Source organism: Leptosomus discolor, chromosome 1, assembly GCF_034619465.1.
Source record: "Leptosomus discolor isolate bLepDis1 chromosome 1, bLepDis1.hap2, whole genome shotgun sequence".
NCBI classification, from domain to species: domain Eukaryota; kingdom Metazoa; phylum Chordata; class Aves; order Leptosomiformes; family Leptosomidae; genus Leptosomus; species Leptosomus discolor.
Genome location: NC_141391.1, coordinates 138933312 through 138951918, shown reverse-complemented (window position 1 = coordinate 138951918; position 18607 = coordinate 138933312). Strand labels below are relative to the sequence as shown.

General features: G+C 39.8%; 1 protein-coding gene across 6 annotated transcripts in view; it reads right to left on the bottom strand.

The window, feature by feature from the left end:
- The window catches only part of LRP6 (LDL receptor related protein 6), a 72157-nt gene extending 63485 nt beyond the window's left edge, over window positions 1-8672 (bottom strand). For 5 of the 6 annotated variants that reach the window (XM_009950856.2, XM_086466002.1, XM_086466006.1 and 2 more), the window contains exon 1: window positions 8475-8672. In XM_009950856.2, coding sequence (XP_009949158.1) covers window positions 8475-8668 — 194 coding nt within the window. In that variant the 5' untranslated portion in view covers window positions 8669-8672. The remainder of the gene's footprint in view (window positions 1-8474) is intronic. The other variant, XM_009950855.2, reaches the window with a different exon arrangement.
- Between the last annotated feature and the right edge of the window lie 9935 nt (window positions 8673-18607).

The window sequence follows — 18607 nt, the reverse complement described above, 5'->3', positions numbered from 1 at the left end:
AATCAACCAGTCAGTGAGACACTGCACAGGGGAAATTCAGTTAGCCAGCCTGAGGATAAGGCAGTGCTTGGAGGAGAGACCATGCTAAGCAGCTACAGGCAGGCTCATGGCAGTAACCTCTTCCAGTTCTGTAGTGGAATGTACATCCACAACCTGAGCCAGGGAGGATCAACCACCATGCTGAACAGGTTGATCAGAAAGCACAGAAATGCCCAATGTTTGCTTGATCATTTCTACTGATCCGAGATGCCTTAATTTCATAAAGCTAATCCAATTCTCCAACAGTAAGGTACAGTGACACAACTACACAGAAAACGTAAATAAACTTACATAAGTATATACACATTTACCACTGCATTTATTACCCAAGGATATCTGTTTTCGTAACCTCAAGAATGAATATGAGTACTTGCTTTTCAGTATATCATAGATCATTGATATGGGGAAATAAAGAAGGATCAAATATTTTTAATGTAGGTATACTTCCATCTTGCTTGCTAAATAATTTGGAACATGCTAATTCTGCCTGCAAAATGAAGAAATTCATTAATGAGATACACTATGCAATCCCCATAATTAGCAGCCAATAAAATTAGAGTTTTAAGCAGCAAAGAACTGGGACAGGAGCATAAAATGGAGTGGACATTCAAGTTTTCATTTGAAGTTCACTCACTAGGATGTGCTAATGATACTAAAATAAGCAGGTGCAGTGTTTGTACTGTTTGTTCTGGAGAAGTGTAGAACTACTCTTTTCTGCTGCATTTTCTCGCACCAACTTCATTCAGGAGGGATATGCATCCTTGCTGGCACCTGGATATGCATTGCACATTAAATTTCTAATATGGAAAAATGATATCTAACATCACTTCTTTCCCAAGGAACACCTCCATGTGACCATACTTGCACCTTTCTTGGGATGTCTCCTTAGTCTTTTTATTCCTGTGATGAGAAAAACCCTCTTCTGATGTGACCAAAGCAATACTGACATTATAGTTATGAACAAACACAAGAAGCAATAACTAGTTGCTTGCTTTTATACTCCTGAATTCTATCCATTACAGGCACAGCAAGGCACTGTAGTAAAGCAATCTATTATGCTTTAGTAGGCAACTTCATATATGCTTGGCAAAATTTACCATATTGGCATTCAACGACAATACACTATTAAGAGCTGGAAATTCATATCAACTAGAAGCAAAAGCTTTCTGATTAGTCTATATATTGTTGAAAAAGTCTTTAAGGGATGCTCATATCTGTGTTTACTGAATTTTAATTTATTTTCCTTCTTATGCTATACCAGATCAATTTTCAGTTAAAAATACCTGTGGGCTACATTCTTATCAGGCCTTTTCTTTTCCTCTTGGCATAAGAAGAACAAAACAGAAAGTTGTCATGCTGTAATTACCATCACATCTTCCTTCATGAAGGATTAAAAATGGAAAGGCCCATCTTCTGAACTTTGCTTTTAGTGCTCATCATGTTAAAGAAAGCATATAACAGACAGGCTTGCATGAAGCAATATTTTGCACAAAATGTTTCTCTCCATCTACAGTTTACTTAATGCCTGAGCATTCAGGAAATCACAAGAATTACATAGCTTCGACTTGTGACAATTGGAAATATTAGCAAGTGGCTAAAGCACTTTCAGCCTGAATCCCACACACCACCAGATGAACGGAGCAGGACGAAAGACCAACAGACAACCGCATAACAGCTCACCAAATATGCCACGAGGAGGGCAGGCAGCTCTGGTTCCCTCAGAAACTTACAAGGGTTCCTCTCCTGCCAACCTAACAAAAACATTTCCAAAGCAAACTTGGAAAACTAAGCTGGATTTTTACCATGAATGCTTGCTCAAATATTCCTATCAGAATACAAGCCTGGTTCTAATTACCTAAGAAAATAAACAGGAAACATGACTTGTGGCATATAACACTACCTTTTAAAACCAAAATATTTTCTCTTTTGCCACTTCTTTAAGGCATGATTGCTACGTGTTTCCAGAAAGTATATGTAACAAAAAACAGGTCTAGCAATGACATTTCAAATCCCACCTTCAATGAGAGTCTGAAAAAGTCCCATCAGAAGTAAAATCATTGTTGAGAAATGAAGTCAATCTGCCGCTCATTTTTCAAGCCAACACCATCATGACATGCAGTGTAGATGAAAGCCTCTGGCAAGAGGGGAGGAGACTGGGAAGCTGACCAGCAGACGTGAGGGGGTTTAGGACGAGGTACACCCATAGATCCACTGACTGCAGAGTGGTCTATATGCTTCCTAACCCAAAGCTGGTCTTCCTTTGCTTTCAGCAGGGCTGTGATCCTGAACCAATCCTCCATTTGCCTTCTCGGGTCTCAGAAGCAGTTTTGATGAGCTGCTCCATCAATCCACCTCGGCTAATCATCTTGTACTATGTATTTTTATTTCAAGTCTACAAATATGCAGAGCCCTGTGACCTAGTGACTCTAGCTATACACAGTGTGTGTGTATCACACACAGTCAACCACAGACGTTTTGAAGCTCCACCTTTCCAGCTTCAGAAGTACCTTGGGGAAGAACAAAGAAATTCACCCTAGCTCTGCATCCAAATAATCTCATTAATTTTGCTTATGCAGGCTTCTCTAGCAGTTTTAATTAGGGCACTATTTGTCTTCTGCTCTGGCCTGCAGTATGTTGGTGAGACACTGAAATAAGCTTTTCACCATAGAGTGGTTCCTCTTCACTGCTTGAGGGTATTAAGCGTTTTTATCTCACAGAAATATACGCAAAGATATGCACAGAACGCAATATTTTATACCTTGCATGTAATGTCATCTATTGTACACATTATATGCAAATAATGAAACACAAACTCTTCTAAATGCAGGGACACAGTATTTTTAGTGTTTCATCAAATCTGCAACCAATCATCTGGCAGACAGACATGAGCTGATGCTTGAAAACAGAAACTAGAAAAATCAATGCTGAAGTGCAAACTTAAGACATTCACCTCCTCGCAAGAGCTTCCCAGCTTTCTGACAGTTGCTGAAAGTATGTTTTCTTACAGCAGCCTCAAAACCCATCTCATTAGCACAAACACTTCCTGGGGGACCTTGTAAGTGCATTTCCCTTCAGCCAGTAATGTGTTAACTTATTAATTAGAACTGCTGCTGCAGGGTAAAGGAAGAGAAAATTAATTCAAGAGCTGCCTTAGCAGGCCAACCTATCTCGGGTACTCTACTCACAGGAGAGCTGTCTGCAATTCAGTTTTGTTTAATTAGTCCCACAAAAAGCAACTGTTCGCTCTGATAAGAGCGGGGCGAGAGCTGCAAAAAACAAAACCATCTCTTCTGTGCACGAATTTAGTTTTTTAATTATTACATTCTGACATGAAAAACTGTTCTCTCCTTTCTCTCGCTGGCAAACCAAGGGCATTAGTCATCAACTTCTGTGCTCTTCCTCTTTATTCTAATAAGCCCATCATCGGAGTAGCTAGGGCTAATAAGTCCCAGGGCTAGCAGGTAACAAACGATACACCATCCCTGTAAAATTTGCTGTAGAGGTTCTCTCTTGAATTTATGACTCCATCACATATTCACCGAGTGCTACCGCCAGCGCTGTCATGCTGCTTATGAGTTTTGATACAAGGGCCCACCAACTCCAAAGGGAGCTTGCCCAGGTCCTGTCCAAAGAGGTGACACACACACACAAAAAAATAAATCAAGGCCTTCTTTGTTTCTCCCCCTGCATATTCCTCCCACCTACTGTACTCCTCCACTATCCAGACCCCTGCAAGCAAGAAGTGAAGCATCCATGCATATCAATGTCCTTCTCTGACATACAAATCTTTAAATTTTAATTCTTGTATAGTGCCAGGTGTAGAGACATGATAATCAGACTACAGGAATAAAAAGACAAAAAGTTATGGATTTCTTACGGATTTAAAAATATGCCAAGAATCTTTCCCTTTCATTCATTCCAAATTTTAGACCGTTGAGGTCTGAACCTCAATACATTAATACTGCCAGTGACACCAATTAAAATCTTTTCCTATTTACACTGTATTCTCTCTCACCATCCAAACCACAAAAGCAGTTTTCTTTGAACTGTTTGAAATTCTTTTTTGATATAGACGTTAGTTCCTGCTAACTATTTCTCACTCCCCCTAAAGCAATAAAACTCTTAAACTGCTTTACACAAAGCTTTTACGTTCACATTTATCTGCTACAGACTCTTTCCCACCTCACATTATGCAACATTAAAAAACTTGAGACAGATCAAATCTTTACTCATCTACTTCCTCTGTTGAAAATTACTAAAACTATTCTGATCTAGAACATGGTATTTTTATGAAAATATATGTCTTTCAATAACTTAATTGCCTTTTTCATTTCTTCAATAGCTCTAGCTTCCAGAAACATATTTTCTCAGACATGTCAAAAGTAGGTAAAGCAGCAGAAAAACTAGTAACACTTCACAATGATAAAAAAAAAACCAACCTATTTTAATCAAGAGAAATTTACATAGCAAGAAAAACATAAAACTTACTTTCTAAATATAAAACAGTAGTTAGAAGAATGGTCTAAATATCAAGAACAAACCACCAAGACTAACAGTTTCTAAATAAGCCAAAATGTCTGTTTCGAGTTAGATTAGGTACTCGATAATGATCTTGTTTTCCCCCAATAAGAAAAATTACTCTAAAAGGCATCCCTCTTAAAAGGGGATTTTAAAAGGAAAAAGGTTGGCCTAATGACACAAAGTCATTTTTTCACATGGAAACAAGGCTATTTGATCATTCTAGCTGTGTTTGTACAGCAACCGTCTCCTCCGGCTCCATAGCCCAATGCATCTTGTATCTCTTGGCCACCAATTCAGGAAAGCAGGAATCACAAAAAGGTTTTTATTTTTAATTTTTAAAAGTTTTCCTTAACAAATGGATGGCTGTGAGGACACAAGCGACCCTAAACCCCCCGTATTTGACGCACTTGACATGAGGAGCAGCTGAAATAAGCTGGAGAAACGCTCTGTTGAGCTGCCAGCCCAGCAAGAGTGCACAGAGGACACAGGCAGGAGGAAGGGATAGACTGGGTGATGGAATAAAAGGAGCCATAGGTGCATTTGAGGGATGGCAAGAAAGTGGGAGAAAAAAAGCAGGAAGTGTGTTCATACACACACATATGTGTGCACAGGGCATAGGAACATACGGAGAGAAGCCAAAGGGACTGCTGCTGGGGTGGAGGAATAAGTAGAGATCCTTCTAAATCCAGATGTTATTAGTTCTACTGTTCACAGAAAAATCTGATCGTTTTTTCTTTTTTGGAGGTGGCAAAGCAACTGAAGGCTTTGTGCGTTTTGAGTGTAGCTGTTTTGGGTCTTTTTTTCACTTAAAGGAAGATCTCAAGGGGTTTTGTTTTGTCTGTAGAATTAGAAAAATGTCTTTTTTAGTATTAGAAAGTCAGTTATTGAAAAAGATTACTAAAATAATTAAGAGTTAAAATACAGAATTACAATTGTAAAATATTGTATCGAGAAAGGTCAATTGGCTGAATAACTGAAAAACAGTATTTAACAAAAACTAATCACTTTAGACACCCCAGAAGATCTTTTTTCTTAATACAGGCAGAAGCTAAGAGGTCACAGCAGAGAAAAAAAAAAAAGATACATAAACCCCCATTGTAGAACAGCTTAAATTCTGCAATTCTTTCTTTTTTTTTGCCCTCCCAATGATGTAACTGCACAGAATCAAAAACAAACAAAAAAATGTGCCTGGATACAGATGTTGATGATTTTCTGAATCTTCAGAACTTTCTCACATGCCTAGGGAAAAACAGGTTCTGTTAGAAGTGGTGTGTGCTCCTGAGCGCTTACGGGAAGTCATATGTGCTTTCCTCTCTAAAGAGGACTTCCCTTTCTCCCCCTCAAATGGTAACGTATTAGCATATTGCCATGAAATATTTCTGATATGTTTCAATAGTAGTTTAAAAAATAAACCAAACAACTTTAAAGTATTATGCTAATTGTTTCGTTTCTAATGAATACGTAAGAAAGAATTAGTAGATCTAAAAATCCAAATTACTTGTCTATACCACCAAAATATATTGGTTACACTAATTCCAGAGAATTTACTCTGGAACGAGGTAACTACTGGGACCCAGGTGACTTCAGTTCTATGTCATGAGACAGCTGTTAGATGCAGCTCTGCAGACAGACAAGGTCGGTCAGCCCCTCACACCAAGAAAGATCAGCACCTTCACAGCCTCATCTCTAGAACGAACCACTCCCGGGTTTGCCAAAGGCAGACCAGGGAATAAACACCATTAAAATAAAAACAAAATACCAAACCCAAGTATATTTACACCGCTGCACAACAGACCACCAGTAAGGGAAAAAACTGCAAAGTCTGTAGCAGAAGACAACTGAGAACACAGTAGTGTCAGCAGGAAACACCGAAGTAGCTGTGGAGCCAGAAAAGACTGGAGACACTAGATAAGACAGGGAGGTTTGTGCTCTGTGGGAAAAACATAAACATAGATTTGGATGGTGGTGGTGTCAATTTTTGATCGGTGGACACTTTTCAAGCAATTAACATTTCAAAAGGTGTCTCTACATTTGGTGTCATTTTCCAGGGGGCGCTGTCGAAAGTAGTATCGTTTAACGCAGCGCCTGATACACACTCTCTTCCTAGAAGGGCATCAGCCAGACTGCAGTAGTGTGTTGCTATACTAAGGCAGTCCATTCCCTCTCATATAAATAGAAGAGCACAAAAAGGGGTGACTCAAGAATAAAAAGAGCCACCAAATTATCCAGCTGGACAAAGCCACTGAAGTGCATTTTGGTATGTGTGCATCAGTAGTGATTTTGGAGTGGTAATTTCTTCTCACTGGCATTAATGTTTGGAGGGTGTGTTGTTTCAGTTTTGCTTGTTTCTATCACTCCTATAGCAACTGTGAGCATTTCATATTTGTATGAGAATTCCACCTCCGGACTGCAATTTTTCAGGTGGCAAGCTGTCACATTGAGCCCCATGTGTGATTGCTTTCAGTTGAGAGGACTTTTTAAAGTTCTGTTACACATCGGGTTTCATGATCTCTTTATTCTTATCATGGAAGATACATAATGTTATAAATAATTTTTAACAGAGAAAGATTTTAGAGTATTCCAGTTAACCGGCATCAATTTAAAAAAAAAAAAAAAAAGGAAAAAAAGACTCAAGTTATTGTTGTACATGACAATTCCTATCCCTTTCTCTCCGTTACTTGAAAGCTTATGTAACAGTCTTCCTTTCTTAAAGAAACTATCACTATGAAATATTTCTCTCTTTTTTGGTACTATTAAGTTTTCCTTTTTGTGAAATAAACAGCAAATGAAGGACTACATAACATATATATCCATATCTCCATGTTTTGAATTAACAAAGCTAGTTATAATATTTATGTTCAAAGACACATTTAAAACTTCATCTGATTCCTGTTACCTTATGTAAACAAATACTGTTACAAAAATACCACATGAACTTTTGGTCTCTTAAAGGGCATAATTTAAGAAAATGACATAACCTTTCAAACCAGTGTTGCAAGAAACTGTGGAGTTCAAAATAAATACCACATGCCTGCTGCCTATGGTCCTACTCGTACATCCACACAAAACACCTGTCTTGTGAATATGATTGATAACTTTATGCTAAATTAACATTTGTGGTGAAAGAAGGGACAAGTCCCTAAAAGGTCAGAACAAAGAGCATAAGAAAGGATATTTTGTGGCCAGATAAACCAGCTGAAGCATCACAAATATTTGCAAAGAATAACCTCAAAACCCCATATCTCTATGATACCTTGGGCTCAAGCTAACTGGGCTTCATTTGTGTATACAAACAGTACTTATCAAAGCTATCTCATTTAATGAAAAGGGTCATCACCCAAATAAGGGATAAATGCATATATATAAAGTACCAGTTATACCCTTAATCAAGAAGTAGCCGTGACTGGATCAAAAAGAATTATATCACCGCTATTAAAACTTTTGGAGAGAAACAGTTATTTTACCATAGTTGCCTGTAAAGACTGTTTTCCACTGATTTCCCAACCCCTAGGATTAATGAAACTAAAATACTAGTAAATGATGATCCATTTTTTCAGATTATTTTCTGCATTTGTGAATACCACAGCAACAGAGCACAGACGTCCTATTAAAAAGCGACGATTTTGCTATACAGCCTTACGCAATTAAGAATAGGATTCAAGGATTTCTTTTGGGACTGGTTCTGAGAAGAGACTTAGTGAGAGTTACAGGATACCCTACAGGAGTACACATTCAACTTCACAGTGTTGGAAAGGGGAGGATGGGGAAGGATGAAAGTTTCTGACAGTGCTAGTTTGCTTAAAATTTTGCGAGTGCTAACATGACATTTCCCTGCAACACAGCTTATGATGTTGCTTAAGCAACACCTTCTAAGAAAAGCACGGGATTACATACATGAAACAAAATCTTCTTACCTATGACTTCCATCCAGATTTGATTTGTGGATGAAATTCAGTTTAGCATCTGCCCAATAAAGTTTCTGTTCCTCATAATCCAACGTCAGTCCATTTGGCCAATATATGTCCGTGTTAACTATAATGGAGCGGCTTGAACCATCCATCCCAGCACGTTCTATCTTTGGCACTTCTCCCCAGTCTGTCCAATACATGAACCTATAATTATTTTAAAAAGAGAAAAGACAAAAGAGGAAAGCAATCACATATAAATCTACAGCTGGAACTTTGGCTGTAACTTTCAGTAAAGGCAAAAGCACTCTCTATTCTACTGAGACAGTGTCTGCGGAGCTCTGTTCTACTGGGTAAGGTACACATGTCCTGTGAAACACAACACAGAGTTACTTTATAAAAAGCTGAAGAAAAACAACTTAAGACAAAGCCACAATACTACATCATGTTATATTTCCACGCTTTTTTCTTTCCTTGGGCCAAGTGATGATGTTGGGGATATCCAACAGATCTTGACAATAATCTCAGAATTTAACATTAAATAGCGAAGATAGATATTACAGACTATCACAAAAGTACAACAGCCTCTTTAACATGCGTCAGAGCATTGGGGGAAATGGAAAAAGAAGGTGTGTGGACTTATAGTTGACATAGCAGTTGCATGTCAGGCAGTGAAGTAGATTTGATGGAAGAGCAATTCATGTGCTTTTTTTTCCAGAGAAACAGACAAGCAGCTAAGTCAACATGTTTAGAAGCACAGTTTGCACTCAGTGACTGGGCAAAACACTCTGTAAAATCTTTTAAGACTGGGGAAGCAAGTTTTAAAACATGTTAGCATATACAGGCACATGTTTAAACATTATTTAGCAAGTAGTGGGTGGAGAAAGTTGCATTTAAGACTGAGGTGAAGCAAGAGAAACCACTTTAAATGGCTGGAGACTAGTAAGGGGTAAGAATATTTATCCTTTTTCTGCAGGTGGTAGAAAATGGATTTATTTTTGTGGGTTGTTAACAGAATGCATAACTAAACAGAAGTAACATATAATATAAACAGATCAGACAAAGTGAGTCCATGCCGCTTGCTCTGTTTTGTTGTTGCAGCTGGGACAGACAAGATGACTACTGTCCTAAATTGCTTCTCATAACTTCATGACATCTGCCAGCATACCTGCTTGTATGTGTGCTTTCTAACCTGGCTTAGTCAAAACAATCCAGATTAGGAAAGATCTGAAGTCTTTAAACTAACCCAGATCATCACACAACCACAACATGTCACTATATGGTACCCACATGTGAAGAGGCCTGGCCACCCATCCTTTAAAGAAAAACAAATGTACAACACATTTAAGAAACATTTGCAGATGAAGTTATTCTTGGCAAAGATTTATTTTTTTTTATTTTAAAAAGTCAGGAAATTCCATGTCATATTTTCCCCCTTAATTCATGTCTACAGCGTGTTTGTTTTAATGCACAGCTATATCTGCGGACAGAAATGAAGCTGATTAACACAAATATTGCCCTATTCGATCCCAAGCGAGTCATTCTTCATGGAGCAATGTGCCTGTCTTAAACACAGAGAACAAATATCCGAAGAAAACGTGTGAGATTTCTGTAGGCATAAACAAGTGCTACAGAGAAATCTGTTTTCCATCAGGAAGGAAGAAAAAAGCCAAATGATTTTCAGATAGGTAGCACAGTAGCAAGTCACCTGGTCATGCTATGCAATAAGAAAGTGACATACTTGAAAAAAGAGAAGTTTAAAAAAGTCACACAGCATTTCACTAGTGAGCACATGTGAGAAAAGAGAGAAAAAGAGAGATTTACTTTAAACTTCTTTAAAAAGACCCTTCTTTGCCCCCCGTCAAGTCCTGGACTTCCAAATACTCCATCAAGGTTAATAGGTTCCAAGGCTCTGGCTACCCTGCTAGACTGATTTTTCGCTCATTAGTTGCTGTACAGCCTCATCTTCTTCCCCATCTCCCTCTCACCTCTCATGCATCCTGCAATTGCTCAAGCAAAAACAGGTATGGGTAGTTTGGCAACAAAGAAAAGCCTTCCCGGGCTTCACAAAACCAGCCCCGTTTCATTTGTCAGAGGAGCACACAAGCACACAGAACTGGCTTTAAGATTCAGTAGCATTTCCAATCAGCTCCGGTGACCTCTGCTTGGTTTCTCCAATAGTTTTTTTTTCCACTATCACCTGTTTGTTTTCTTCCACCTTGCTTGAAATCCTACAAGTTTTAACATCTCCATTAAAAATCCTTGGAACCAGCCACACTCCAGCCGATGGCATCAAGGGCTGTGCTTCACTTGGGAAGCCAGGCTTTTCATTGCTGCAGAAGTAATGCAGGTTAGAACTTGATGACCATTTCTTTCAGTAACAGTTGGTTCTAATCAACTTCTTGAAGATCATCTTTGCTTCCAGTACAGGGCTTATACAGCCACAGAGGAAACTGGATTCAAGGAACAGGTCTGGGCTAAAAATCAGCCATCAGTCTAAACACATTCCAGTGCACAGCTCCACGAACACTACCACTTGCACACAGGGTGTAGGTTTCTAACAGCTGCCTCAACCAGCACGGGTGCCAACAAGAGTCACTTTCTTACTCAGTGCAGTTCAGCCTTTTTCGGCAACAGCTGAGCAAGTACAGGGTATAGGCACCGGGTACAGGAGCAGGAGGGGATGGGAAGAACTATATAAAACAGCTCTAAGAAATGCCACTGTTGTAACCACGCTTTAAGTTAACTGCAACTGCTAAGAGGCAAGGGAGACCCAGCTAACATCCAAGTGAGAGTTGAGGGGACAGACAGACATCCACGACTGCAAATTCCCATTACTGCAGAGGTCTTTTGATAGATTTTTCTACAGGGATCTCAGATCCCTCTTCCAGGTAACATCAAACTGCTCGCATGTGTGTGCTTGTCCTCCTCTCTGGAAGGCTTATAGATTCTTGTTTCATTATATAATGGTTGGTAAGTAATCCATATGGAGACCATACAGAAAGGAAGATATTACAACATATAGACTTATTGAACAATGGTAAGCCAGCCATACAGACAAGGTATGGGTCATTCTCCCTCCTCCCCATCCTCTTCAAACACATTTAATTATTTCCATTAAAAAAAAAAAAAAAAAAAAAAAAAAGCCAACACCAAAACCCACCAGATCAAGCAAAACATTAAGTGAAAAGTAATGTCTTGCACTAAATTATAGCATTCAGATCCAACAGAAGACTACTGTTCTGCTTGCCTCTCTTCTCGTCTAGTTATACCTTGCTATAAAATTTAAATCCAGAAATCAAGATTTTAATTCTAGCCCAGAAGAAGAGAACACAGAAATTTAAAATTAAAATCTATACTACCCTTTGAATTTTAAGGAGAAAACCCCATATGTATGTAGCACATTCACTGTACAGGTGTGTCCAGGCACACAACTGGGCTCCACGCTGGGCAGCCCCAAATCCATAAGATCCAGAGGGCAATCTGCAGACATGCTGTAACTGACTTCAGCAAGCCTGCTTGGGTCTAGAAACAGGAATGCTTTCTCATGCTTCTTACCTTTGGCTGATAGTAGTGTTATTCCAGGCAGTTACACCAGAACAGGCTGGTACTAGAGCTCTGGACCTGTCCAGCTGCTTATTACTGTCTCCTTGCCGAAGGTCACCCCCCATTGGGGTCAGTAATAGAGACCATGAGGCCAGACCTCGCTGCTGTACTTTGCCCACCAGCTACTTCATCCAAACTCATCTCTGCAAGTAGTTTACAGAATCACAGAATGGCAGGGGTAGGAAGGGACCTCTGGAGATCATCTAGTCCAACCCCACTACTAAAGCAGGGTCACCTACAGCAGGTTACACAGGACTGCATCCAGGTGGGTTTCTAATGTCTCCAGGGAAGGAGACTCCACAGCCTCCCTGGGCAGCCCGTTCCAGTGCCCTGTCACCCTTAATGTGAACAAGTTTTTCCTCCTGTTGAGGCGGAACTTCCTGTGCTCCAGTTTGTGACCGTTGCTCCTTGTTCTGTCCCTGGGCACCACTGAAAAGAGCCTGGCCCCATCCTCTGGACACCACCCTTCAGATATTTGTGTTTATAAGATCCCCTCTCAGTCTTCTCTTCTCCAGGCTAAAGAGCCCCAGGCCTCTCAGCCTTTCCTCACAGGAGAGATGCTCTGGTTCCCTCATTATCTCTGTAGCCCTCCACTGAACTCTCTGCAGTAGTTCCCTGTCCCTCTTGAACTGGGGGGCCCAGAACTGGACACAGAACTCCAGAAGTGGCCTCACCAGGGCAGAGTAGAGGGGGAGGATGACCTCCCTCGACCTGCTGGCCTCACTCTTCTTAACGCACCCCAGGAAGCCATTGGCCTTCTTGGCCACAAGGGCACATGGCTGGCTCACGGTCAACTTGTCTACCAGAACTCCCAGGTCCTTCTCCGCAGAGCTGCTTTCCAGCAGGTCGACCTCCAGCCTGTGCTGGTGCATGGGGTTATTCCTCCCCAAGTGCAGGACCCTACACTTGCCCTTGTTGAACCTCATTAGAGTCCTCTCTGTCCAGTTTAGTATGGAGAAGCTGTAGTGCAGCAACAGAATCAAATGTGAAAACTACAAAACTGAATAAATGTAACCTATGCCTAGGGCTTTTTAAACATACATGGCATACTTTCATACCTAACAGAAGTACCAGATTTAGCAGGAAGACCTTTAATTCAGTATCTAATCAACCCATATAGAGCCAAATCTCTCTTCAACCTAGTAAGAAATAACACAGCTGATTAAACCTGATTCCATTAATCGCCTTCTTTTTCCTACTTAAATAATTAACCACTGTATTTAAAAAAAAAACTTTGGTTTTAATCAAATAACCTTAATATTTGGAACTGCTTCATTATTTTTCACCTATTCTATTTTCTCCATACTGCTAAATGCCATACTTGTCAGACTTTACTAGCAGATTTTGGAAATGGTTGCAAACTGTTATAAAAATCTAACAGAACAACAAAATCAAAGTGTATTTCTATTTATCTACGCTTGTAATTTTAATATTAGGGACTCATATCAGGAAGTGATACAGCCCCCCCTCCCCTTTGAGGGATTAAGGCACATCAAATATTTGACACATACTTATAGAAAAGAGTAAGGTTCTCTGACTGCAGTACTTAGCTGGTATTTTGTTTCACTGTGGCCCAGAACGTTGGTTTATCTTATAAGGTTACACCATCTATAACAATTATGAACAAACAGAGGAAGAGCTTTGATGGTTTTTTCCCTACAAACTTTTTTCTATGCATCTTTAGATTCACTACTTTTTATTTGTTGTATCTTGGGTAGGTAAGGTGAACTCAGATAATAAAACTTCCTCTTAAAAGGCATCGGAAATCACTATGGACTGTACAGCTGTAACTTCACGGTTTTTACGTGCCCCAAATTAAAAGGTTTTGCCACAGGAAAAAAAAAAAAAAAAGGAGCAAACAGCATTTCTTGGTTCCATTTTGTGCAATGAACAAATATAATAAATAACAGAGCTTCACTTCTAAAAAGCTCATAATGTCTAGGCACGCTGATGGCAGAATATCCCACATACATAGAAAAAAGCTTGCAGAGTACAAATGCCAAGATTAAATGCTATAATTTAGCAGTGATTTCCAACAGTACGCACAGAGGGAGAGAAATTCATCGCCAGCACCCATCAGCTTTGCAACTTTCTGATCTGCACCGCTTCACAACACTGATGCAGATCCTTTCAGCCCTACTATCCCGCATGAAACTAGGCTCCTGCTAGGAGTGTCATTAAAACACCGGCCCCCATCGAGATGCATGCAACTGTTTCACTCATTGAACAGAGATACCCCACGCGACTCTTAGCTGATTTTAAGGCAGTTAATTGGGACACCTTGCAGGGCAGGCAATCATTTACCTTCCTGAACGTTATTCAGTGGGAAGAACAGCTGGTTAATTGGGACAGCCAATTATTTGGTGAGGCCCTTCACAGCGAATGCTCCAACTTTGCAATTACGCTCATTTCAGCCCCTAAGAACCTCTGAGCTCTACAGGGACCCAAACAACCGCCAAACTTCAGAGCCCACAAAGGTTTCAGAAGTGCAGCAACCCCTGTGGAGCTCATCAGCTCTGCAGTGGTCGTGAAACGCAGCCTGCTCCAGCTCCAGCACTAGCAGGACTGGCACTCACCTAATGAAGAAATAGAAGTTAAACGATAGGCGCTGGAGTAGCTCAGGAAAATTACGCGCAGTAAGTACGTGTTTGCTTATTGAACATAGCTCTTGACTTGAGAAGGAGGAGTGTTCACGGCCCTTCAAGTTTAAAAGACATTCAAATCAAGTGACCCTTCACGTATCCTTAACAGAAACTTCTTGAAGCAGGTTCACAGAGGGATGGAAACTGCAATCCAGAAGGACGTAGTAAGTATCAAATTACATAGAAAATGGGTTTTCAAATAAGGGGACTAAAAGTACCACAGAAAGGTTTTAGTACAGTTTCTCAACCATCAAAACTAGACATGAATCTGTCCAGTAACTTTAACACAATGACCTGTAACAAAGACATCTCATTCTGCCACCACTGCTCACAAAGCAGTAACCTTGTGCAGAAACAGAGGTCAATAATGATGAACTACTGCAGCCTCCATAGCTGATCTGTCGGGGATGCTAAAACACCCAACTGACAAGAGGGAGAAATCAATGTGCAAAATCCCACATCTACCATACACTACAAAAAGGTCTACTGGAACACATATTTTATAAGGCATACAAATATTTTTCCTAGTATATTCTATACTGGTTCCCTCAAGAGGAAGAAACTATCCTGGTGATAGTACTTTTATGCAAATGACTTCATTTATCCTAGGACATCAGGCAGTATACTAATTAGGCAAAGACCCTAACCAGTATGGCAACATGAGGATTTCCACTTTAGAGCTGGCTTTAGTCTCCTACTCAGACCTTATCTAGCAGGATAAAGAAAATTATCACCTGACCTTCCCTTTTCTTGGAGTTCATTTCTAAAGTAAGGGATAAATGCAAACACTCAAGTTTTGGGAAGAAGACAACCTGTGATGAAGTGATCAGAAGCTGATGCTTTGTTTCTAGCTCAATATCAACACCACAGTACAAAACTAGAATGAGATTTTGGAAATGGTTTTCACAAGCCCTGAAAAGAATATCTTAGCAAAACCACTGAAAGTCATTTGTAAGAAATCAACATAAAAGCACAAACTTGATTATATTCTCATTTCATAAACAGAAAGAAACAACTCAGTATGCAAAACTGTTATCTCAGCCATCGCACTGTCTCTTTTCAGGTATTCTAGTTTAAACAATATGCTGGGCAATCTGACAAGAAAAACACAGATGAGAAATAGTTTTTCATATTCACCCAGACATTTCTGAGAGTCCATAGGAAGTAAGATTTGATTTAAATGTCAAACATACGCTGATGCACTGCAGAGTCACATACATGTGGTTGTCCTTTCGGTCACAGATCCCAAGCAAAAAGAGAAAGAAGTTCATTAAAAAAAAAACAAAAAGCAGCTATTTTTGCTGAATGCTCACAAAGGCAGAATTTCAATTGTTTGAGCAGGTGGAAAGGTCTCTTGCTCCTTGAACTTGTAAATTAACCTTTCCTATCTCCAGACACAGAAGGTGTAAAAACATGCCTTCCACAGTTCCAAAACAGAAGGCATTTTCTGGTTTCTCCTAGAGCAAGCAGGAAATAAAGCTTGTCAGAACTTAGCAGCATTTTAAAACGATATTTGAAACAACAATTTTCCCAGTTTAAGCCAAATAAGTATAGAAAGAAACAATTTCCCTTCACTGTTACCTATTTAACACCATCCCTAGACCCTATCTGACTGAAGTATGGAAGCAAGATGCAGATGTGCTTTGGAAAGCCTCAGCCAACTCTTTGCACAGGAATTACTCCAGATTCTGTGAAGTTCAGCCAGCCTTTTAGTGACAGGTAAGCCAACAGAAAACTAGAACATAAGTTAATGTAACAGGAGATGGACAAACTAACAAAAGGAAACTTCTTGCCTTCCAACCTACCTTAGTTCTTCAACTGTAACAAGAAAACAGCAGAGGAAAGCAAACCAGCTGGCAGTTTTGACAGACTTTCAAAACACACACAGAGAACCAAAAGAAAAAACCCAACAACTGTGCCACAGTCTCTCAAGAGGCCAGGGAAGAAGCTGAGCCAGGACTGCGTGCTGCCACTTGGTAACTTTCCAGGGCTGAGTAGTCTCACAGAGGTCTGCCCTGGCCATGACTGGAGCTGTATTTGCTCAGCGTTGCCCCAGAGGAGCCCACATACACAGAACCACCCGTTCAAATGGCTCTTGGAGATCCTATTAAAAGGTGCAAATCTACACACCTGTGAACTGAACAAAATGCTGAAAGCAAGTATATAAGAATATTTATCTACATAAATAGTGAGAAATAGTGGGATCACTGTTCACCATCTTTTCCAGGTAAAATTTAAGTTCTTTGTACAATGAACAATAACCTGTTTCTTTACAGGGACTTGCACTAAAAATACAAACATGTGCACTGTAAATATTTAGCCTGTAAATGAGAATTTAGAATTCAGTAATTTCAAAGGGCCTTGGGCTGAAACTAGGTAAGTCAGCTGTTACTGTGAATTTTTCACTCCCTGCTTTGACACACAGAAGGATCTTTTCATTTCAGTCATAACCAAAACTTGCTTCTTATCTTCCAGTGAAAAACTGGAAGAATTCTTCTCTTTATCTCCCTGAATACAGGAAGTAGAGAAAGATTTTCCCTATACTTATATTCTTAAATTTAAGCCCTAGGAACACATCCACTTCTCCATGGCAAGGAAGCACAGTCATACATCCCAGTCGCAGCGCCCAGTGAATAAGGGCAAGAAGGAGAAATCTGCCATTCGGCATTCTGGGCTGCCTCTTATAAGCAAAAAAGTACAGTCGTCCCACTGTACATCACTGTGCAAGATTTTGAGTTACGAACTGCACACAGATCATCAGCTACACTCACACTGAACAGAATGTGCTGGTTTAACTATCCTAGCAATCCTTAACACAGATACAGCTTGCAACACTAACTAGTTTTTAATCCAAGACCTACATGCTTAACGTTATTCTCTCTTTTACCGGATTAAGTTGGGGCCCAATCAATCCCCTGAAGCAGCTCACGATACAGTCAAGTGGGCACCTGTGCTAAAACGTGAGAAGGCAGAATGGCGCAGCCAGAGACAAGAGCAGAGAAGATCAGCTGAAAGAACTATCAGGGAGACGCCCTATCTTCCATCAACTGAAACTGCAGAATGGCATGTTCAATATCACGAGATCCTTCTGCAGTGAGATTTTTTTTTTTATCATTCCAAGTAAGCCTTTCATCAGTATCATATCCCCTTGTTATTCAGCACCTCCCTCAGTACATTACCACCAGTTGGATCATTTTTATGTTCTTGATTCCAGTCTCCAAGAATCCCTAATGAACTTTAATGCTCTACCAAACCAAACTGGTTCTTACCCTTCATATCATATTTCCAGCAGTCTGCTAATTCTTTTTTTCAGTTTCCATCCTGTTTTTTGGTATGTAAATCAGGCTTACTTTTAAGTAACCATCATTCCTTGGGCTTTTTTTTTTTAATTAAATGAATTCATAACATCATTTAGGAGTTCAGTACATTTTCAGTGCAGTTCCTGTCCTTGTGATTTGTTTATCAGTTTGTTGATATGGTAACCAACCTGATGCCCTCAGTAAGGAACACACAGGCAAGCAATTCATTCATTTCAGCTTTCCTGAAATGGCTTTATTTGCCTTGACTGGTTTTTTTTTTTCTTCTATACTTTGATCATCCACTAGACTCACTAAATCCCTTACTCTCCTGTAAGAAAGCAGCATGCACCAATTAGCCTTTTCATACTACAAAATTACAAAAAATAAGGCCTTATTTTTAACCCATCAAAAGCTACATCATGTTCACTACAAAAATAAAAAAAAATAAGAGAAAGAGGAAAGATTGCTCTATGGAGGGTAAAAAAAGAGTACAAATAAAGGGACACAGTGTAATTCATGCATAACGAAACAGGCTACATTACACTAGAGATTTGGTTAGGGCCCTAATTCTGGAGATATAAGCCTAGGTGGGCTT